This window comes from Staurois parvus, unplaced genomic scaffold (genome assembly GCF_062004578.1).
Source record: "Staurois parvus isolate SC_StPar_1 unplaced genomic scaffold, SC_StPar_1.0 ptg001214l, whole genome shotgun sequence".
NCBI classification, from domain to species: Eukaryota; Metazoa; Chordata; class Amphibia; order Anura; family Ranidae; genus Staurois; species Staurois parvus.
In genome coordinates, this window is record NW_028319010.1 from 290127 (window position 1) to 314181 (window position 24055).

General features: G+C 44.8%; 1 protein-coding gene across 1 annotated transcript; it reads left to right on the top strand.

The window, feature by feature from the left end:
* The first annotated feature begins 2438 nt into the window (after nt 1-2438).
* REM1 (RRAD and GEM like GTPase 1) lies at nt 2439-23269 on the top strand. The gene is made up of 5 exons (XM_089660213.1): nt 2439-3439; nt 7633-7921; nt 12891-12964; nt 15243-15447; nt 18807-23269. Exons 2-5 carry the CDS (start codon nt 7633-7635, stop codon nt 19079-19081), a joined length of 843 nt encoding a protein of 280 aa, XP_089516339.1. The 5' UTR covers nt 2439-3439; the 3' UTR covers nt 19082-23269.
* The last annotated feature ends 786 nt before the right edge of the window (nt 23270-24055 follow it).

Here is a 24055-nt window from a genome sequence, read left to right on the forward strand (position 1 = left end):
AAAAAATACATTTCAAATATACTGTATGTCTTTAAAAATACAAATCTACATTTTTTGAATGCATTTACAAATATATGTAAAATATATGTTAACATTACTTATTTATATTTTAAAACAAATCTGAAAAATATATTTAAAAAATATATTTTCAAAAATATTTTTTATATATATATATACAGTGAAGGAAATAAGTATTTGCTCCTCTGCTGATTTTGAATGTTTGCCCACTCACAAAGAGTTCAGTCTATAAATCGAATGTTTGGTGTATTGTAACACTGAGAGACAGAATAGCAACAAAAAATTCAAAAGAAATGCATGTCTAACAAATGATGCTCTAATTTGCATGTTCATGAGGAAAATAAGTATTTGATCCCCTTCACAAAACATGACTTAGTACTTGGTGACAAATCCCTTGTTGGCAAACACAGAGGTCAGACATTTCCTGTAGTTGTCCACCAGGTTTGCACACATCTCAGGAGGGATTTTGGCCCACTCCTCTTGGCAGATCCTCTCCAAGTCATTAAGGTTTGGTGGCTGACATTTGGCAACTCGAACTTTCAGCTCCCTCCACAGATTTTCAATCAGATTAAGGTCTGGAGACTGGCTAGGCCGCTGCATGACCTTAATGCACTTCTTCTTGAGCCGCTCCTTTGTTGCCTTGGCCGTGTGTTTTGGGTCATTGTCATGCTGGAACACCCATCCACCACCCATTTTCAATGCCCTGGCTGAGGGAAGAAGGTTCTCACCCAAGATTTGACGGTACATTGCCCCGTCCATCGTCCCTTTGATGCAGTGCAGTTGTCCTGTCCCCTTAGCAGAAAAACACCCCCAAAGCAGAATGTTTCCACCACCATGTTTGACAGTTGGGATGCTGTTCTTGGGGTCATAGGCAGCATTCTTCCTCCTCCAAACACTGCGAGTTGAGTTGATGCCAAAGAGCTGGATTTTGATCTCATCTGACCACAACACTTTCATCCAGTCCTCCTCTGCATCATTCAGATGTTCAGTGGGAGACTTCAGATGGGCCTGGACATGTGCTTTCTTGAGCAGAGGGACCTTGCGGGCACTGCAGGATCTCAGTTCTTGTCGGCGTAGTGTGCTACCAATTGTTTTCTTGGTGACTGTAGTCCCAGCTGCCTGGAGATCATTGACAAGATCCTCCCGTGTAGTTCTGGGATGATTCCTCACTGTTCTCATGAGATCTTGCATGGTGCACCAGACCTAGGGAGACTGACAGTTGTTTTGTGTTTCTTCCATTTGTGAATGATTGCACCAACTGTTGTCACCTTCTCACCAAGCTGCTTGGCCATAGTTTGGTAGCCCAGTCCAGCCTTGTGTAGGTCTACAATCTTGTCCCTGACATCCTTGGACAGCTCTTTGGTCTTTGCCATGGTGGAGAGTTTGGAATCTGATGGTCTGATTGCTCCTGTGGACAGGAGTCTTTTATACAGGTAACACAATGAGATTAGCAGCACTCCGTTTAAGAGACTGCTTCTAATCTCAGCTTGTTACCTGTATGAAAGACACCTGGGAGCCAGAAATCCTGCTGAATGATAGGGGATCAAATCCTTCTTTCCCTCATGAACATGCAGATCAGTCATCATTTGTTAGACGCATTTCTGCTGAATTTGTTGTTGCTATTCTGTCTCTCAGTGTTACAATACACCGAACATTCGATTTTTAGACTGATCATTTCTTTGTGAGGGGCGAACATTCAAAATCAGCCGGGGAGAAAATACTTATTGCTGTGTGTGTGTGTATATATATAAATATATATATATATATATATATAAAACGCATTTCAATATGCAGTGTCTGTGTATGTATGTATGTATGTATGTATGTATATATATATATATATATATATATATATATACTGCATGTTGAATTGTGTTTTATATATATATATATATATATAAAATTTAATATATTTTTCAGATTTTTTTTTTACATATAAATAAGTCATTTAAACATATATTTTTTACATATATTTGTAAATGCATTCCAAAAATGTAGATTTGTAATATAAAGACATACAGTATATTTAAAAGTTTATTTTTAAAAATATTTTTCATATATTTTGTAAAAAAACGCATTTCAACATACAGTGTGTATATATGTATGTATGTATGTATATATATATATATATATATATATATATATATATATATATATTTATTTATCACAAAATATTGAATACGGACAAAATTGTAGTATTTTAAATGTCAATATATTTGGGAAGAATATTTTAAAAATATATTTCAAATATATTTTTCTTCCATGTGGGCCGTCTGCCAACAACATATGTCCCTCTGCCCTGACTGGGTGCTGACGGGAGCGTGGAGCTTCTGATAGGTTGGCATTATACAAGTTTCAGTAACCATTTCCTTCAGAGGATGAGGAGGGGTATGGAAAAAAAGGGCAATTTATCATAATATCAACACAATTTTCTGTTTTGTCCTTGCGAAGCAATGACTGTAGTAGTTTTGGTTGCACAGCCAAGTTCTGTAGGGTGGCCAATGTTACTGTTCAGGGGGAGGGACCGCACCACCGAGGGTCTGTCTTATAAAACACTGGATGGTTGCTCAGGGTTCATTTGTCAGCTCCAGAGCCAGATGCTGTGTAAGTAGAACATCTGAAATGCAGAGACAACTCATGGACCAATACAAGGACAGGGACTGTCAGGAGTAATGAAGGAACTTACTAGATGTAGGACAGCTTTAAGTGTAGGACTCATTGTGAGAAAACAGGGACTGTCCAGGAAAACAAAAGGACCATATTACTAGAAGAACCTTGCATGGGAAAACACAAATAGTCCCAAAAAGACTGTGATATTACAAAGCTGCCAAACTTAGAAAAACAGAAGCCTGAAGTTCAGGATTAAGTGAGAATTTAGGGACTCAGCCAAAGACTGTAGTATTTTAGGACTTGTCTGTGAAAACCGCAGCACTGCACGGACTGCCGGACGGAACACAAGTACAGTCCATGAGAACAGGGCTGTGAGAACAAGAGCTTCAAAGCACAAGGACTCTCCAGGGAATTTAAGAGCAAAAGGACCATGGAGTTATAAAAAAAACAAAAAAAAGGAAAACAGAACCATCTCTGTGTACTCAAGGACTGTTTCTGAGAAGACATACACTGAGATATTACTGCAGTTTCTGTAAACACACCTGAACTCATCAGAAAGAGGATTTTGAAGACAATAGATTTATTTTGTAATGTATACAGTGACTACTGGACTGCAGGGACTGTCGGGTTGAACACAAGGACCAGTCTTGGATTTTGCAGTCTTGCAAGATATTTTGTTCCAACAGAATAGAAAATTATTAAAGTTATCCAGAAACTAATTTCATCAATACAGACCTAGGAGCAGTTCGGTGAAAGGAGACTGATTGAAAAACGCAGAGGGGATTGATTTTGAGTCAGCGGTGGGGCAGAGGTAAGTGCACGGGGTGGGGTTTAGGGGTTGGGGGCTTTGTTTGCTGGTTAGGATTACATGGAGGTTAGTGTATAGAGTAGGGTTAGAGGAAGGTTAGTGTATAGACTGGGGTTACATGGTGGTTAGTGTGCCAGTTGGGGTTACAAGGAGGACTACTGTGCTTGCTGGGGTTACAAGGAGGACTACTGTGCTCGTTGGGGTTACAAGGACTACTGTGCTTGCTGGGGTTACAAGGAGGGCTAGTGTGCTCGCTGGGGTTACAAGGAGGACTAGTGTGCTCGCTGGGGTTACAAGGAGAGCTAGTGTGCAAGTTGGGGTCACAAGGAGGGCTAGTGTGCAAGTTGGGGTTACAAGGAGGGCTAGTGTGCAAGTTGGGGTTACAAGGAGGACTACTGTGCTGGCTGGGGTTACAAGGAGATCTAGTGTGCAAGTTGGGGTTACAAGGAAGACTACTGTGCTGGCTGGGGTTACAAGGAGGGCTAGTGTGCAAGTTGGGGTTACAAGGAGGGCTAGTGTGCAAGTTGGGGTTACAAGGAGGGCTAGAATGCAAGTTCAGGTTACAAGGAGGGCTAGTGTGCCATTTGGGGTTACAAGGAGGGCTAGTGTGCCATTTGGGGTTACAAGGAGGGCTAGTGTGCCATTTGGGGTTACACGGAGGGCTGGTGTGCAAGTTGGGGTTACAAGGACGGCTAGTATGCCATTTGGGGTTACAAGGAGGGATAGTGTGCCAGTTGGGGTCACAAGGAGGGCTAGTGTGCCATTTGGGGCTACAAGGAGGGATAGTGTGCCAGTTGGGGTCACAAGGAGGGCTAGTGTGCCATTTGGGGCTACAAGGAGGGATAGTGTGCCGGTTGGGGTTACAAGGAGGGCTAGTGTGCTGGCTGGGGTTACAAGGAGGGCTAGTGTGTGTGCTGGAGTTACAAGGAGGGCTAGTGTGCGTGCTGGAGTTACAAGGAGGGCTAGTGTGCGTGCTGGAGTTACAAGGAGGACTAGTGTGCCAGTTGGGGTTACAAGGAGGGCTAGTGTGCCTGCTGGGGTTGCAAGGAGGGCTAGTGTGCCTGCTGGGGTTACAAGGAGGGCTAGTGTGTGTGCTGGAGTTACAAGGAGGGTCGTATGTCTCCTGGAGTTACAAGGAGGACTAGTGTGCCAGTTGGGTTACAAGGAGGGCTAGTGTGCCGGCTGGAGTTACATGGAGAGATAGTGTGCTGGTTGGGTTTACAGGAAGATTACTGTGGGGATTGAGTTTACACAGATGTTAGTGTATAAATTGGGGTTACATGGGGGTTAACGTGTGGCCCGACATAACATAAGGGTTAGAGGAAGGTTAGTGTGTAGTTTGATGGTACATGGAGGTTCTTGTGTGGGCTGGGGTTATATGGAAGTTCGTGTACAGGTTGGGGTTACATGGTGGTTAGTGTACAGGTTGGGGTTACATGGGGCTGATGTGCTGGTTGGGGTTACAATGAAGGTTCGTGTACTGGTTGAATGTACAGCGACATTACTGTGAGGGTCAGGGTTACATGGAGATTAGATTTTTTAAATTACTTTACATGGATTAGTATACAGGTTTGGGAGGTTAAAGTGTAAATTGGGGTTACATGAAGGTTAGCGTGTGGATTGACATTACATGAGGGTTACAGGGAGGTTAGTGTGTAGATTGGAGTTACATAGAAACTAGTGTGTTGACTGGGGTTCCATGGAGGTTAGTGTGTGGGTTGACCTTACATAGAGGTTAGTGTACAGATTAGAGTTAGAGTCTAGATTGGGGTTACGTGGGGGCTAGTGTGCTGGTTGGGGTTACAAGGATGAATGGTATGTTTGTTGGGTTTACAAGGAGATTACTGTGAAGGATGGGGTTACATGGAGGTCAGTGTGTGGATTGACCTTACATAGAAGCTGATGTACAGATTAGGGTTAGAGTGAGGTTAGTTTCTAGATTGGGATTACATGGGGGCTAGTGTGCCAGTTGGGGTTACAAGGATGGATTGTGTGATTGTTGGGTTTACGGGAAGATTATTGTGAAGGATAGGGTTACATGGAGGTTAGTATACAAGTTTGGGTTACATGGAGGTTAGATTGTAAACTTGGTTACATGGAGGTTAGTTTGTAAACTTGGTTACATGGAGGTTAGTTTGTAAACTTGGTTACATGGAGGTTAGATTGTAAACTTGGTTACATGGAGGTTAGTTTGTAAACTGGGTTACATGGAGGTTAGTTTGTAAACTTGGTTACATGGAGGTTAGTTTGTAAACTTGGTTACATGGAGGTTAGATTGTAAACTGGGTTACATGGAGGTTAATGCGTAGATTGAAGTTACATGGAGGTTAGTATACAAGTTTGGGTTACATGGAGGTTAGTGTGTAAATTGGGGTTACATGGAGGGTAGTGTGTGGATTGATGCTACATGGGGGTTAGAGGGAGGTTACTGTGTAGTTTGGGGGTACATGGTGGTTAGTGTGCGAGTTTGGGTTACACAGAAGTTAGTATGACAGTTGGGGTTACAAGGTGAGCTAGAGTGCTGGTTGGGTTTACAAAGAGATTACTGAGATTTGGGTTTAGTGAGATTAGTGTCCAGTTTAGTATTACTCGGAGGTTAGTGCGCGGTTTGGGTTACATGGGGGTTAGTGTGCTTGTATGGTTTACAGGGAGTTTACAATGAGGGTTGGGGTTACTGGGGTTACCATACGATTTGGTGTCATTGGGAGGTTAGTGTGCGGTTTGGGTTACATGGGGGTTAGTGTGCTTGTATGGTTTACAGGGAGTTTACTATGAGGGTTGGGGTTACTGGGGTTACCATACGATTTGGTGTCATTGGGAGGTTAGTGTGCGGTTTGGGTTACATGGGGGTTAGTGTGCTTGTATGGTTTACAGGGAGTTTACTATGAGGGTTGGGGTTACTGGGGTTACCATACGATTTGGTGTCATTGGGAGGTTAGTGTGTGGTTTGGGTTACATGAAGGTTAGTGTGCTCGTTTGGCTTACAGGGAGTTTACTGTGAGGGTTGGGGTTACTGGGGTTACCATATGATTTGGTGTCATTGGGAGGTTAGTGTGTGGTTTGGGTTACATGGGGGTTAGTGTGCTGGTTTGGTTTACAAAGAGTTTACTGTGAGGGTTGGGGTTACTGGGGTTACCATATGATTTGGTGTCATTGGGAGGTTAGTGTGCGGTCTGGGTTACATGGGGGTTAGTATGCTGGTTTGGTTTACAGGGAGCTTACTATGCGGGTTACTGGGGTTACGATATGATTTGGTGTCATTGGAAGGTTAGTGTGCTCGTTTGGCTTACAGGGAGCTTACTATGAGGGTTGGGGTTACTGGGGTTACCATATGATTTGGTGTCATTGGGAGGTTAGTGTGCGGTTTGGGATACATGGGGATTAGTGTGCTGGTTTGGTTTACAGGGAGTTTACTGTGAGGGTTGGGGTCACTGGGGTTACCATATGATTTGGTGTCATTGGGAGGTTAGTGCGCGGTTTGGGTTACATGGGGGTTAGTGTGCTGGTTTGGTTTACAGGGAGCTTACTATGAGGGTTACTGGGGTTACCATATGATTTGGTGTCATTGGGAGGTTAGTGTGCGGTTTGGGTTACATGGGGGTTAGTGTTCCGGTTGAGGTTTCAGTAAAGGTCAGTGGAAGGAGTGGCTATTGGCTAATTTAAATTACACAAAAACACTTTTTTTGCAAAAATAGGCAGATAGCTTGTCTAAATTGTCAAATTCTTTCTACAAAAAGATTTTGTTGGATGATTTTGCACCATTAAACAACATACTTAGTGAGGCTGTGTGGATAAATTGCCCAGAGCAGCTTTATAAATAGGAGCAAGTGTTGGAATCAATATATTGACTGTGAACACTTATAAATAGGTCTGTGGATTGCTTTTGAATTTTGCAGTAGATTGTCCATCCCTGATGTGGTGGCCATTCATGACCTGCAGCCTCCAGCCACTGACTTGCTCTGTCCATTACGTTTTCCTTCTCTAGTTGCGGAGGGAAGCCCACCCAAGTGCTCCAGTTGGCATACAGGCTTCCAAGGATGCAATTTATTGGTCGAGGTTGTAGGGGCAGGACTGAGGACCCCAGAGCAGATTAGAAAATGGGGCAATTCTTTAATATCTATCTGTTGGTTGTCTAGCAACTGTAGCAGACAGCGGGATATCTATCTGACTAACTGTTCCCCTTTATAACGGTTCAGATGTGTGCCGCTCGTGCTCCCCTTCGGAGAAGAGCCAGCACGCCCCTGCCCTGTGCCCATCAGATCCGCTCACAGAACAGTAATCCTGCAATGGAGGTAGGCACGCAGCCACCATCTCAGCCCACGACTGAGGCATGCGGCAGTGAATTAGATGGATCCGAAAGTACCAATGGAACAGCGGATGGCATCTTCAGGGTGGTTCTTCTGGGAGACCCTGGGGTTGGGAAGACCAGCTTGGTTGGAATTTTCAGAAGAGAGCAGGATAGAGAAACATCAGATCAGCAACAAGGTAAGGAGAAGAACAAATGTCTAAATTTACCAGTGTTATATTTTTTCATGTCATGTACATCCATACTAAGCAATGTGTCAGTTCCAGTTCAAGGTAGTTATCACCTCTCACATAGACCACAGTCCTCCCCCTGACAATGCCTTCATCTGCTTTTCTCTCAAGTAGGATGGCACCATCTATGTTCAGGCATCATCCAAGGTCACCATGTACTTCTCGGACTGGGATGCCAGATCAGAGATGACACAATCATGAAAATTCTGGTCCTTGTGCAGTTCTTAGGTGTGTTCAGGGGCAGACTGACAACTTATCGGGCCCCTGGGCAATAGGGGATCATGGGGCCCCTGTGTCCTTGCCCACACTCAAAGCACACCCAAAAAATCCTATAAAAAGGTACCAGGGGCATTTCATACCTACTGACTCTGAGGCCCTCGGGCAGTCCCTGAGTGCTCGAATGGTCAGTCCACCCCTGGGTGTGTTCACAAATGTCTGCAACAGATCAGACCCTGTTGCAGCCTTTCACCTTGTGACTTGTTACAATGTTGCAGTCTTATCACTGGAGGAGGAGAGACTGAGGAAATGCTTTCTCCTGTCCGCAGCAGACTGATCTGATCATCTCAGCCTATGTCAATGGACTGGAACCTTAACGATGGCTTTTTGATAATAAAAGGTGGAGCTTTTTTTGGAAAACATTACTGTTACCGTATATTGGACATGTCAGGAATGCATTCATGCAAACTATTCCAGTTACTAATAGGTCCACTTTAAACAATAGAATGTGCATTGACTTACATGAAGTAAGAGTTTGCTCTAGTGTAATGCAATTGCTACATTCTGCTGCACACAGACTACATCCATCAATGTACCACTCGTGCTTTACACAATATCAAGATTTTCTGGGCATAAAACATCAAGGTTGTGAGGAGCACAACACACTGATACACAGAATGGTGTGTATTTGTGCATTTTATTATTATACCTTTAACCACTCTTGTGCCTTAGGGCTCATGTACACCACAGCTGATAAACTCACGTTTAGGTGCTGTTCTGCGTTTTTTTTCAGCAGCCCCTGAACTCACCCTAATGTGTTCCTATGTGTTCATGTACACTTCTTCGTTTACAGGCAGTTGAGTTTACAGTCGTTTTTTTGAACGTAACAAACTTGCATTCAGACATTGATTTTATCAGCTTTTCAAACGCTAAACGCGGCTAAACGCTTGTAAACGCGGCAAATCACGTTTATAAGTGTTTGCGTTTGAAATTTTTTTTAACTCTTCCAGTTCCCAATGCTGTCATCATGGAAAATGCATGGAAAGAGTTTTCAAGGTACTCAGATGGACAAAACACTGAACACAGGATGTTCCTACCAAGCTGGTCGCACATTGTAATGACCAATTTACAACTTAGACCTGTCCCACCCTTGGAAACACAAGATATGTTAATGACCATTCACACCTCAGACCTCTTCCACCCTTGGAAACACAAGATATGTTAATGACCAATTCACACCTCAGACCTCTCCCACCCTTGGAAACAGGAGATATCTTAATGACCATTCACACCTCAGACCTCTCCCACCCTTGGAAACAGGAGATATCTTAATGACCATTCACACCTCAGACCTCTCCCACCCTTGGAAACAAAAGATATGTTAATGACCATTCACACCACAGACCTCTCCCACCCTTGGAAACAAAAGATATGTTAATGAACATTCACACCTCAGACCTCTCCCACCCTTGGAAACACAAGATATGTTAATGACCATTCAGACCTCTCCCACCCTTGGAAACAAAAGATATGTTAATGACCATTCCCACCTCACATTCCTCATGAAGACCCCCTGCCATCTGGCCTTAATGACTCCCTCCACCAGACACCTTTCCCACCCTTGGAAACAAAAGAAATGTTAATGAGCAACTCACACCTAAGCTAATCTCAACACATACTGCTGTCTCTGCTTCTACTCTCTGTATTTCTCTGAAACCGTCTGAAATAGTTAATAATTTACCACTTTTCACTGCATTCTGGGCATTTGGGAGGTTCTCCTGTGCTTATCTTTAAAAAACGCTTCTAAATTCAAACACTCATAAACGCACATAAACGTGTTATGCAAACGCAGCTAAACAGACATTTTTTAACCTACGTTTTCCAGCAGTCCGTTTCCATCGTTCAGAAACATCCCATGTACATGGAGCCTAGACATGCTATATTCTGCCAAAAAAACTTCACTAAAGTATACAGGATTTATGTAGCAAGCCCTCTGCTGCCGCTCCTGCTACCACTTCAACTGGCAATTTCTGGCTGTCAAAATGACAGCCAGGAATTGCTATATAAAAACAGCAGTCGGCTCTAACCATTGCTGTCAATAACAGACCTCGTTTATAAACATTGTTCAGACTCTGGATTCAGAGATACAAAGCAGCATCATTGCTGCTTTGTATTTACTCTGTTTCATTCATCTGCAGATCTAAGTCCCTGCTGCCAAGAAAACTTCTTCCTCTTTCCCCTTGCAGTCTTTTGTTCCTGTGTACGCTGTACAGCGGATGGGCCATGCAGTCAGGGCTGCTGTTAGAAACCATGGGGCCCCATACAGCCAACCTTGACAGGGCCCCCCCCCCAAATAAAAAACACAGTTTACTATGCTTCAGTTATGAATGAACATAGTGAGTGATTGGTACCAACCACTCATTGTGTTCATTCAGCAAAGGAAGGGGCTGGTAAATGCGACATATTTACTGGATCCTTCTCCCACTCTCCATCCTGAAGGATCCTATTATGTACTTGCAGCTGCTGGTAGGAAGCAGAGGAGGGAGGCAGTGGCACTGCAGGGTGGGGGTATATGGGGGGGCCTGGACAGCAGGGGAAAACATATGGTGAACAGAGATGGTTATGGGTTCAGCAGGGGGGGGGGGGGGGGGGCGCAATTACTGGAACCTATCACCCGTATGGCTCTCTCTATAGCAGCTGAAAGCCAGCAGGAGGGAGAGAAGAAGAAGCCAGTGGGAAGGAGAGGAGAAGAAGCCAGCTTTTAGCTGCTGCTGAGAGAGCCATACGGGGGATCGGTTCCAGTAATTGCCCCCCACAATGAGCTGATCACCCTCCCTGTGCACATCCAATTCACCTAGCTGCCTGGGCCCCGTACAGGAGGACTGGTGGTACCCCCTTGTCCACGGTCCTGCATGCAGTACTTACTTTCGATTAATTTGGCCAGGGCCCTGTGATCATGTAAGTCCTATGCTCATGCGCAGGGGTTATATTATCAATGGTCAGTCTGCGATTTAAGTGGATTGCCACAGGGCCCAGAAGAATCGGCAGCAGAGATGGAGGCGGTGAAGGGATGCAGTGGTGACTGGATCCATCATCGCTATAGAATAACACAGGCGGAATAGAAGTTGTCTATAAGGAGAATTTAAAGTGATACTAAAGTAATTTTTTTTTAATAATAACCGTGTCATACGTTACCTGCTCTGTGCAATGGTTTTGCACAGAGCAGCCCCAAACCTCCTCTTCTCAGGTCCCTCGCTCGTGCTCCTGACTCCTCCCACCTGCTGAGTGTCCCTATAGCGAGCCACTTGCTATGGGGGCACTCAAGTGTGCTTGCCCCCGAGCCTCGCTCTGTGTGTGCTGTCTCTGAGACAATGAGGAGGGAGAGAGCTGGGAGGGCCGCTGCTCTAGTGCACAGCGCTGGATCGAGGTCGGGCTAGGTAAGTATTAGGGGGGCTGGGGGGGAGCAGCACACAGAATGATCAACATGTATAAATACATAAGTGGGGATATAATCACCATGTATAATACATAAGGGGGGATATGATCACCATGTATAATACATAAGGGGGATATGATCTCCATGTATAATACATAAGGGGGGATATTATCACCATGTATAATACATAAGGGGGGATATGATCTCCATGTATAATACATAAGGGGGGATATGATCACCATGTATAATACATAAGGGGGGATATGATCACCATGTATAATACATAAGGGGGGATATGATCTCCATGTATAATACATAAGGGGGGATATGATCTCCATGTATAATACATAAGGGGGGATATGATCTCCATGTATAATACATAAGGGGGATATGATCTCCATGTATAATACATAAGGGGGGATATGATCTCCATGTATAATACATAAGGGGGGATATGATCTCCATGTATAATACATAAGGGGGGATATGATCACCATGTATAATACATAAGGGGGGATATGATCTCCATGTATAATACATAAGGGGGGATATGATCAACATGTATAATACATAGGGGGGATATGAGCTCCATGTATAATACATAAGGGTGGATATGATCTCCATGTATAATACATAAGGGGGGATATGATCTCCATGTATAATACATAAGGGGGGATATGATCTCCATGTATAATACATAAGGGGGGATATGATCTCCGTGTATAATACATAAGTGGTCCATATAGTGAACTCAGTGTAGAGTTATTCCCCCTGAGGTCATCACAGATGACAAGGGGGCGCTCATTACAGCTGGGGGAAAAGAAATTTAATCTTCAAAAACGGAAAGGTTTCTTCACAGTAAGAGCTGTGAAAATGAGGAATAGACTCCCTCAAGAGTTGGTTGTGGCCAGCTCAGTGGATTGCTGTAGTAAAGTCCTGGATTCTTTCTTGGATACACAGAATATAACTGGATATAACATTTATAGGGAAAGTTAATCCAGGTAATATTGGATTGCCTCTCAGGGGATCAAGGAGGGATTTTTTTTCCTTGCAGGAGCAAATTGCATCATGCTTTGCTGGGTTTCTTTGTCTTCCTCTGGATCAACTGTGGGTGTAGGATTATAACTTTTTTTTTAATGGTTGAACTTTTGTCTTTTTTCAGCCAGACTAACTATGTAACTACAGTATGTAAGGTTTTTATCTTTTATGGCCTGTAGTACCATGTTGCTTGCTGCCTGTTCGGTAACATACAGCTCTTTCACTCAGAATTCTACAAGTGCACGCTGGGCGTGGATGGCGAGGACACCAGCCTTCTCCTGATGGACATCTGTGAAGTTCAGGTAAGCCGCTCTGGATTTGATGTAAATCTCAAGGTTTGGCAAACTCACTTGGTACCTTACTGCTTTATGTCTCTTTCATACATTTGCAAGATATACATTAGACAACGTCTGTAAGGCTCAGTAGAGGAGGCTCTGGGCAGAATCACATAGTGAGTTTTGAATGGTAGAGATCTTCCTCTCCTCTTCTGCCACCCAACCAGCTTCATCACATCCGTAAACCTTTAATTTGATCAGTCTGCCACAGGGGCGGACTGACCATTTGGAGACTCGGGCACTGCCCGAGGGCCCGGGGTCAGTAGGGGACCCCATGAGATGCCCCTGGTACCTTTTTCATAGGCTTTTTTGAGTTTGGGCAAGGGCACAGGGGCCCCATGATCCCCTATTGCCCGGGGGCCCCATGAGTTGTCAGTCCGCCCCTGGTCTGCCATTGTATTCCTTGCTGGGTGCTCACTGTCTCATTCAGTGCATCAGTCAATAACATTTTATTTGAAAGGCAGGTACATGCATATAGCATAAAACAAATTCCTAACCAATCTACCAAACATTGTTTGGTTCACTGTTTCTTTAACCCCTTGGCGCTGGCGCCTCCCGGCACTTTAAGGGTTTCAGAAGCCGGGGGGCGGGGGTTTTAGGGTCACGTGACCGCCATGATTCGCAGTCATGGCGGTCACATGATCGGGAAAGGTCCTGATCGAAAGAGGAGATCGGGTCCTTTCCGTGAGTACTGGACATGTGTACTGGGAGTGCGAAGGGCGCGCGGTCTCAGCACATATGTTTTTCTTAATTGCACGCAAATGTGCTGCCGCTTGGCGTCAAGGCCCAGATGCCGGGAGGCCACACATTTGCGTGTGGCCGGCGCCAAGAGTTTAAAGTAGAACATTGGACAGCACAGTGGCTAAATCTTTAGCACTTCCGCCTGGCAGTATTAAGGTAGTTGGTTTGAATCCCAACCACGGCACCACCTGCCTGGAGTTTGCATGTTCTCCCTGTGCCTGCGTGGATTTCCTCTGGGTACTCCAGTTTCCTCCCACACTCCAAAGACATGCTGGTAGGTGACTTGGCTCCTGTCTAAATTGGCCCTAGTAGAATATGTATGAATGCAAGTTAGGGACCTTAGACTGTACGCCCCTTGAGGGTTAGGGACTGATGTGAATGTACCTCTAAACATATTATGCTCGAGCCTCTAATCCCCAACATTCATTACTTTCAATCTGAATACTGGGTGACTCCCGAGGGTTAGGGACTGATGTGAATGTACAATATATATGTAAAGCTCAGCGTAAATTGACGGCGCTATATAAGTACCTGTAATAATAGTAATATAGGCAAAGATCACAGTACTTCCCCTGACAATGCATTTGTTTGCTTTCCTCTCCAGAAGGATGGATCCATTTTTGTTCAGGCATCATCCAGGCAGGGCAGGGACAAGGGGGTGGCAGAAGGTACGGCTGCCCTGAGCGCAGTGGTTTATTGCAGGAATGTGTGTGTCCTGTGCAGGGCTGTAGATCTTTTTTTTTTCTGGGGGGGGTTCAGCAGTTGGCACGCAGGTGGGACAGTGAAGCCCGGTAAACATAGGGGGGGGGGGTGACATATCATGGCAGTTGTGGAAATGATCCCCTTCACAGCCGCTTGTTTCACTTCCACATTGAAAGCCAACAGTCGTCTTCATGAAAGTAAACACACTCCCAGCCGGTACAGCAGCCCGGAGTGTGATAACACACACACTTCTCCAGCATGACTAAAAATCCGAATCCCCAGCAAGTGGCTGGGGATTTGGATTTTACCGATCCCCCGTCTCGACACCCTAAGGGAGTTGCCTTAAGCTGGCGCTAGCCCTGCATCACATCACCCCTTCACAACACAGATCAGCAGGTGCACCTTATATAGAGCATAACAGAAGTACTTACCAGGGTGGCACGGGTGCGCAAAATCACGTATCTATACGTGATTTTGCATTTCCGGATAGGGGGCGCTGCCATTCGCGGCCTCGGCTGTCAATCACCGGGTCCCAGGCCAGTGTTTTTTCGCCCGGCGCCCAGTGATTGCCGAGCATCTCTGATTGGGGGGAGAACTGTGGTTTATCTTCATGGTCATGAGCATTACATGATTCAGCCAATGTTCTCACAGACCGGTACTCCGCACCTATTGCAAGGCTTCACTTCACGGGTAACCTAAAGTCATTTGTGACCCGCAAGCCGCTGGTTTGAGTCTGTTGTTGCAGATCATGAAGCAGCTCATTGGCCTTTGTTACATTTTCTGGTTTCCTCCTGCTTTTCAGAAACCCGATGGTGGATGCAACAGCGCTGCTATGCACGTGGGTCACGCTTACATCATCGTCTATTCGGTCACTGACCGCTCCAGCTTCGAGAGCGCCTCAGAGTTACGGATCCAGCTTAGACGGACGCGTCAGTACGAAAACATTCCAATCATCCTAGTGGGGAATAAGACAGACCTCGTCCGCAGCCGGGAAGTGTCTGTAGAAGGTGAGCGATGACGTGGGAGGGAAACCTGCTGGAGAAATGGCAGCAGACCAAAGATGGCTGCTCAACAGTATTCAGCCATAGCCAAACTCCACCTATCACCAGTGGTGTATTTAGGTTTTTTGCTGCCCTAGGCAACACAAAAATCAGCGCCCCCCGCAGAGAGAGCCTGACATTGACCAACAACACCCCTGCCTCCCACCCAAGAGAGCCTTCCACTACCACTGCCCCCCATACACCAGCCACCATCCCCCATGGCGAGAGAGATAAGGACACTCACCTTCACAGCTTCGGACATCACCGGGAACAAGAGTCGGGCTGTGCATACACCGACATGAAACCCGCAGCCTCTCTGGAACCCACCAGTTCCCCATGCCGCGTGTGTCCCTTTTTCCATGGGGCAGTGCTGACCCCCCTGAAAAATGCTGCCCTAGGCAAATGCCTTGTTTGGCTGTAAAGAAATGCTAATAAAAAAACACTAAAAAACTTACTTAATGTGAGTTATTAAAATGCCCCGTGTGCATGGAGCCTTATTCTGTCTATATGTCCTTTTGTCTAGTTGCCCAGAACAGAAATAGGGGGGAAATCTTCCAATAGGTAACTCTAGCCCCGTGACAATGTAGGAGAGATTTCCTCTTGCTTCATGATGTATATACAGGACAAAAAGTAATCAAAAATGTTGCCAGTTTAACAGTTTCCTGCTCTATCCAAACGCCTAAGTCCTCAAGCACACGGGGCGATTTTACAGCTGTTTTTGGCTTTTGGTGTTTTTTTCTACAGCCAGAAAACCCCCCAGCATGTTATCCTATGTGTCCATACACACGTAGGCTTTAATCAGCGCTTTTTGTCTAGAAAAACCCCCAGAACTAGAGGGTTTCTAGAGGAATTTTTTTTAGCTGTAAAAAGCCTCACGCAAACTGGACGTTATAAAAAATGCGAGTAGCGTTAGCTGTAGAATGCTGCAATAAAAACGTGAGTTTTTTTCACTTTTTTTTTTTTTTGTGTTTTTGCATTAGCTTTTTTCAGTGCTTTTAGTGTTTGCATTTTTTAGCAGAGTTATGCAGGCCATAGATGGGTCGAAAATCAGTCGAAAATGCGTCCGAAAGAATAATCGGCCAATTTTCGGGTCATTAGTGGATGAATTTGTCGTTCGTTTTTCGTGATTTTTACAGATTTTTTTAATCGGTTATGTTGGAAAAAAAACGTCCGATTTTGTCGATCTGCCGATTTTCACGGCAATGATGGGCAAATCGGCTGATCTTTTTACAGATTAAAAAAATGCGCATGAGCCGTGACCTGCAAAAAGAAGAAAAAAAGAAACAGAAGAAGACAAAGAAAAAGAAGAACATCTGTATCTATTTGTATCCATTTCGGATACAGATGTTTCTATTCGGATACAAATAGATACAATGTTGCAACCTCAAGACTTTTAAATGTCAAATAGAATAGCAGAGTGTCCCTGCAGAGAGCTCCACTATTATATTTGACATTTAAAAGTATAGCGGTTGCAACATTGTATCTATTTGTATCCGAATAGAAACATCTGTATCTGAAATGGATACAAATAGATACAATGTTGCAACTTTGCTATACTTTTAAATGTCAAATATAATAGTGGAGCTCTCTGCAGGGACACTCCACTATTATATTTGACATTTAAAAGTATTGCGGTTGCAACATTGTATCTATTTGTATCCGAATAGAAACATCTGTACCCTAAATGGAAATTTGCCGGCCGTAGATGTGACGAAAAACAGCCGATTTTTTTTTACCAACGGTGGTAACGTCGGCTGATTGAACGATCGATTTTTCATTTTTTTTTTAAAAAACGGCCAGTTTTCGACCTATCTATGGCCTTCATTATACTCCCATAAAATCTTTAGGCTCAAAAACGCCCATAAATGCCGGATAGCCACGTTTTTTAGTGTTTTTCAGCTTTTATTGTCGTTTTTCAACTTTTTTTCACCTTTTTTTCTGCTTTTATCAGCGTTAGAGCATTTTTACAGCAAAAAAAAAAAAAATCCTCTTGAAACCCACTAGTTCTGGGGGGGTTTTTCTATCCAGAAAACGTGCCCAGCCAAAAAATGCTGATTACAGCCTACGTGTGCATGGACACATAGGATAACATGCTGGGGGGGTTTCTGGCTGTAGAAAAAAACACCAAAAGCCAAAAACAGCTGTAAAATCGCCCCGTGTGCTTGAGGACTTAGTCGTTTGGATAGAGCAGGAAACTGTTAAACTGGCAACATTTTTGTTTACTTTTTGTTGGTGGGGGTTTTACTGGCTGTAGAAAAAAATGCCAGAAGCCAAAAACAGCCGCTGTAAAAATGTCCCTCATGCACACGGGATGTTTTGATAACATTAGCTGTGTAAAGTCACGTTAAAATCATGAGTTTTTCAGGGTTTTTTTTAGCATTTTTGCATTTAGCATTTAACTGCGTTTTTCCACATTTGTGTTTTTTAGCGGTTTTTGTTACCAAAAATAGTCCAAAAACGTCGGTGTGCAGTGTTTTGCCGCATTTTTCAGCTTTTACAGCTAAAAAACTCCTCTAGAAACCCACTAAAGGTCTCTGAGATAGGATAACATGCTGGGGAGTTTACTGGCTGTAGAAAAAAATGTCAAAAGCCAAAAATGTCCCGTGCGCGTGAGGACTTACACTGAAAAATGCAGTAAAATGCGGCAACCTGGCGTTTTTGGATGTTTTTTGAGAAAAATTTTGTTTGTGTGAAAAAACGCTAAAAAAAACTAAAAAACGCAAACACGGAAAAATATGTACATCTGCTGCTAGACGCTGATGCAAAAACACCAAAAAATGCTAAAAAAAAAATTACTTTTTTAATGTGACTAAAATGCCCCGTGTGCATGGAGCCTGAAAAGTTTTGGCGTTAGAAATTCATGTGTTTTTAAAGGATAAAAATCTGAAGGTATAGTTGTCCTTTAACAAACCCTCCTTACCCTCTTGTATTGATCTGTTGTCCCCCTTTACCCCGGTTCACATATATGCGGGCTGCGTTTTGCGTGGGCATGAGAGCCCATTCATTTGAATGGACTCCCATGCCCCGTGACACTCAGTGAAGAAGTCGCTGCACTTCTTCTGAAAACGCAGCTGAGGTTCCCAGTACGGTTGCGTTTTCCAGTGCGGGCGGCGTGCCATTAGAACTAATGTCACCCGCCCTCGGGTCCGCAATTCTCTGTGCGGGTGATTTTCGTGCGGATCCGCAGCGGCACCACCTGCACAGATGTGAACCTAGCCGTATATCGTAAAAGCAAACTGTTGGCGCCATATAAATCCTGTAAATAAATAATAACTAAGCCTGAATGTCATCCCACATTCCACCACTAAATCTTCCTCCCTTTGCAGAGGGTCGCGCGTGCGCCGTGGTATTCGACTGCAAGTTCATCGAGACCTCCGCCGTCCTGCAGCACAACGTCCAGGAGCTATTCGAGGGTATGGTCCGCCAAATCCGTTTACGGAGAGACGGGCCCGACGCGGCTGAGAGCTGCCGACTCCGAAGCCAACGCAAACAGAGCCTCAGCAAGCGTGCGCGAAGGTTTCTAGACCGGCTTGTCACCCGCAACAGCAAGACTGTCCTCAAGGTACATTCGCGCTCGTGCCATGACCTGTCTGTGCTCTGATTGGTTTGCCGGCTTACACTGGGAAGTCTTTACACTTTGCGCATGAGCATTGATGATGCCCCATGGCCAAGGACCACACAAAACTGAACACTTCAGCGCACGTCTAGTTACAGTTAAGGCACCTAGAGAAGAAGTGGATGGCCAGAAGGAAGAATTTGATTGGCCATCACCGAATGGGGCAAATATAATACAGATGAACAGGTAAAAGGATGGGAAGTTATTTCTCCGACTCTTTTTTTGGCGACGCATTTCACTTTCTTTTTTTGCACTGTTCTAAGTAGGAACACTCACCGTAGACTGCAAACCATATTTTGTACTCTTCAGAATTGTACATCAGTCGCCTCGGAGGATCTTTCGTGACTTTAATTCCACTGAGCACCAAATGTATTTCAACTGGCTACATTTTTTTTTTTACCTTTTTTAGAATTTCTATAACCTTTCTATATATGAAGGAAAAAATGTTCTTTGTGCCTCCAACTCCCAGATTCTTACATTTTTGTTCCTCTGTGTGCTCAGGATGTTGTAGCCGGGTAGATATGGGCGGAAGCAAAGAAAAATTGAATCTGCCATGGCGTGATGGATAGTTTTCTTTTCTGCCCAATGTGAAGTTGATGTTCATTAGCATCATGTAGTTAGAGGGTTTAGGCGCATGGCCTGTGAGGGTGGCTGGTACCAGCAAGTGATCCTTTGCATCTTAGCTGACCATGCGCCAACTGAAAAGAACAAACGTTAACTGATTTTGTTTCATTTGAACTGCACCTTGTTTTTTTTTTTATTTATTACCGGCATTTATATAGCGCCGCAAATTTACACAGCGCTTTTACCTAATGTTCATTCACGTCAGTCCCTGCCCTGAGGAGCTTACACTCTAAGGCAGCCTTTCTCAACCTTTTCAGTGCAGAGGAACCCTTGACATGACTTTCCAGTCTCAGGGAATCCCTGCTATTATTATTATTTCAGGTACTTATATAGCGCTGTCAATTTACGCAGCGCTTTACATATACATTCATTCACATCAGTCCCTAACCCTCAAGCAGCATACAACCTAACCCTCGAGGGGCGTACAATCTAAGGTCCCTAACCCTCGAGGGGCGTACAATCTAAGGTTCCTAACCCTCGAGGGGCGTACGATCTAAGGTCCCTAACCCTCGAGGGGCGTACGATCTAAGGTCCCTAACCCTCGAGGGGCGTACGATCTAAGGTCCCTAACCCTCGAGGGGCGTACAATCTAAGGTCCCTAACCCTCGAGGGGCGTACAATCTAAGGTCCCTAACCCTCGAGGGGCGTACAATCTAAGGTCCCTAACCCTCGAGGGGCGTACAATCTAAGGTCCCTAACCCTCGAGGGGCGTACAATCTAAGGTCCCTAACCCTCGAGGGGCGTACAATCTAAGGTCCCTAACCCTCGAGGGGCGTACAATCTAAGGTCCCTAACCCTCGAGGGGCGTACAATCTAAGGTCCCTAACCCTCGAGGGGCGTACAATCTAAGGTCCCTAACCCTCAAGGGGCGTACGATCTAAGGTCCCTAACCCTCAAGGGGGTGTACAATCTAAGGTCCCTAACCCTCAAGGGGTGGACGATCTAAGGTCCCTAACCCTCAAGGGGCGTACGATCTAAGGTCCCTAACCCTCAAGGGGTGTACGATCTAAGGTCCCTAACCCTCAAGGGGGGTACAATCTAAGGTCCCTAACCCTCAAGGGGCGTACGATCTAAGGTCCCTAACCCTCAAGGGGCGTACAATCTAAGGTCCCTAATTCACATTCATACATACACATAGTAGGGACAATTTAGACAGAAGAGAATTCACCTACCAGCATGTTTTTGGAGTGTGGGAGGAAACCGGAGTACCCGGAGGAAACCTACACAGGCACAGGGAGAACATGCAATCTCCAGGCAGGTGGTGCCATGGTTGGGATTCGAACCAACAACCCAAGTACTGCCAGGCGGAAGTGCTAACCACTTAGCCACTGTGCTGCCCACTAAAATGACCTTATCTACAATTCATGATACATTAGTGTGATGGTCAGTGGGAAGAATGCTCCTTACATTTGTGGTCAGTGGGAACAAGTACCCCCTTACGGACAGCTAAAAAAGACCAATGGTGTCAGTGGGAACTTATCTGAGAGGCAAAAATTGCTCATTACCCAAGGGACCCCTGGCAACCTCTGGAGGAACCCTAGTTGAGAATCCCTTCTCTAAGGTCCTAATCCAATATACTAGGGCCAGTTTAGACAGAAGCCAATCAACCTACCAACATGGAGTGTGGTAGGAAACCCATGCAAGCACACAGGTAGAACATGCAAACTCCATGCAGGTAATGTCCTGGCCGGGACATAATTTAAAGACCCCAGTGCTACAAGGCAGAAAGGGCTAAACCACCTCAGTGCCTAAGCCACTGTGCTGCCTCCTTCTTTATAACAAGACTGGTGTTTTCCTTTCAGAAGCGCAGAAAAATCCTGTCCTCTTCTCCCTCTGTCTCCCTCCCCTCTCTCTCTGTGGGACCTCATGGAATTTTGCCCAGCTTCGTCTAATCCAGGGCTGACCAAACAGTGGAAAAATTGAGCTCAGTGTTTATGGAGAGAGGCTGGGAGAAACAGTTGGGGGGTTAGACGGTGAAGAGAGGGGAGGAGGGAGCTGAACTAAGTACACACACAGTATATATATATATAATTATGTAAAGCAGAGGGTTGTGGAGACGGGATGGACAGTGAATGTTCTGGTGGAGGAGGGTTGCTCTTGCTGCGGTGCCGTATTTGTGAGCATCGACCAGGGGCGGACTGACAACTCATGGGGCCCCCAGGCAATAGGGGATCATGGGGCCCCTGTGTCCTTGTCCAAACTCAAAAAAGCCTATGAAAAAGGTACCAGGGGCATCTCATGGGGCCCCCTACTGACCCCAGGCCCTCGGGCAGTTCCCGAGTTTCCAAATGGTCAGTCCGCCCCTGGCGTCGACTGGACTGAGTGAGCTAGGAGACAACCTCTAATGCAGGCCATAGACGGGTCGAAGACCAGCCATTTTTTTAAAAAACAAAACGAAAAATCGGTCGTTCAATAGGCCGACTTTACCACCAACAATAAAAAAAACCGGATGATTTTCGTCCCATCTACGGCCGGCATTTAATTACTTCTGTCCCTTGCAAAGAACTCCACTATTATATTTGACATGAAAAAGTCTTGCGGTTGCAACAATGTATCAATTTGTATCCATTTTGGATACAGATGTTTTTATTCAGATACAAATAGATACATTGTTGCAACCGCAAGACTTTTTCATGTCAACTATAATAGCGGACTGGAATTCTTCTTTTTTTTCTTCTTTTTCTTTTTCTTCTTCTTGCAGGTCACAGCTCATGCGCAGATTTTTTATCAGTAAAAAGATCGGCCGATTTGCCCATCATTGCCGTGAAAATCGGCCGATTTTTTTCCAACTTCACCGATAAAAAAATGTGCCAAAATCCTGAAAAACAGCCGACCAATTAACCCACTAACGGTGTGAAAATCGGTCGATTTTTTTTTCAGCCGATTTTTGACCGGTCTATGGCCTGCATAAGCCTCAGCAAGCAGAAGTCTTGCCTCGAGGGATGGGTGCTTGGACATCCGCTTGTCCTCAAACCAGCTCTGTAATCAAAACTACATCCTTCCATTTATTGTGTAGGTACCTGAATCTAAGCTGGTATCAGCTTCTTGTAGTACAGCAGGGCTGGAGTGTGGGAAGAAGCAGCACAAGGAGCCAATCAGTTTATATGCTGACAAGAAGCACCCTGATAGGAAGAGAGCAAAGTGACAGAGAGACGATCTCCCCACTTTGCTGCTTCTCCTTCGATCTCCCCACTTTGCTGCTTCTCCTTTCACTGTCCAGTCCTAGGTTGAGGATGGGTCCAGAATGACCTGGGCTCCGAGGAAGTGTGCTAAATAATGCTGGCCATTAGACGGAGGACATCTAGTGGCAGAAAAAGAGCATTGTTGGGGAAATCTGTGGAGTGAAGCTAAATACTGCAGCAAAAGCTAATTTTGTTATTTTATGGTTTAATAGGCTTTTCATTTTTTTATTATTTTCTGCTCTAAAGGGTAACTCCACTTTTGTGGGAAAAATATAGAAAATAAAAAAAAATAATAATATAGAGTGTACAATTGTTACAGGAGTCAAATTGTAAATGAATGTTATTAAAAATGACCGTTCCGTTTCAATCTGCAGCTCTGTAATTCTCTGTAAAATGCAATGCAATATGGCCACCTGGAGGGGTTCTGTACACAGATGGTGTACAGAGTGTCCCCCCCCCTAGAAATCTCATTGTGTGATTGGCTTACTGATTTTCCCAGAAATCTGCACTAAGACAGATTTTGAGCATCCCCTGCAACAAAAATGTCATATTTGGTGAGATACACCGTAAAGATAATCATGTCTAAAGGGATGCAGACCCTGCTACTTTCCTCATGAGAGCCCTGAAAGTGCAGCAGCTGATTGATCATAAAAATCACTCCCATCACATTCATTTTGCGCATGGACACAGACAAACAAACATCTCTTTCTTCACAATAACAAACGGTAAGAATCTGCAACAAAGGTCGTTAACACTCTTGCAATGTATACAGGTCACCCAGAGGGGAATGTTTCTTTTTTTTTTCTCAGCAAAAAGTGGAGCTGTGCTTTAAAACTGTTTTCGAAATGACATGAACATTTTTAACCTCTTGGCGCCGGCTGTACGCAGATAACGGAGCTGAGGCTGTCAATCACAGGCTATGCCCTCCCTTGTCACCTTTTTTCTTTTGGTGTCAGGAAAACTCTGTAGAAATCACTCATGCTGATAGCAGAGGAATAAGAAAGCAGACAGAAATGACACTGAGGCAAGAACGCACTGTAGAGCAGGGTTAGGCAACCTTAACCTCTTGGCGCCGGCCGAACGCAAATATGCATCTGGGGCTCAATGCCGAGCGGCCGCATATTTGCGTGCAATTACTAAAAACATATGTGCT

Bases quoted from the DNA above. Each gene is read 5' to 3' on its own strand.
- REM1 (XM_089660213.1), top strand. From the start codon at position 7,633: ATGTGTGCCGCTCGTGCTCCCCTTCGGAGAAGAGCCAGCACGCCCCTG. The intron at 7,922-12,890 runs GTAAGGAGAAGA...TCTTTCACTCAG, and splicing joins AACATCAGATCAGCAACAAG to AATTCTACAAGTGCACGCTG. The intron at 15,448-18,806 runs GTGAGCGATGAC...CTCCCTTTGCAG, and splicing joins CCGGGAAGTGTCTGTAGAAG to AGGGTCGCGCGTGCGCCGTG.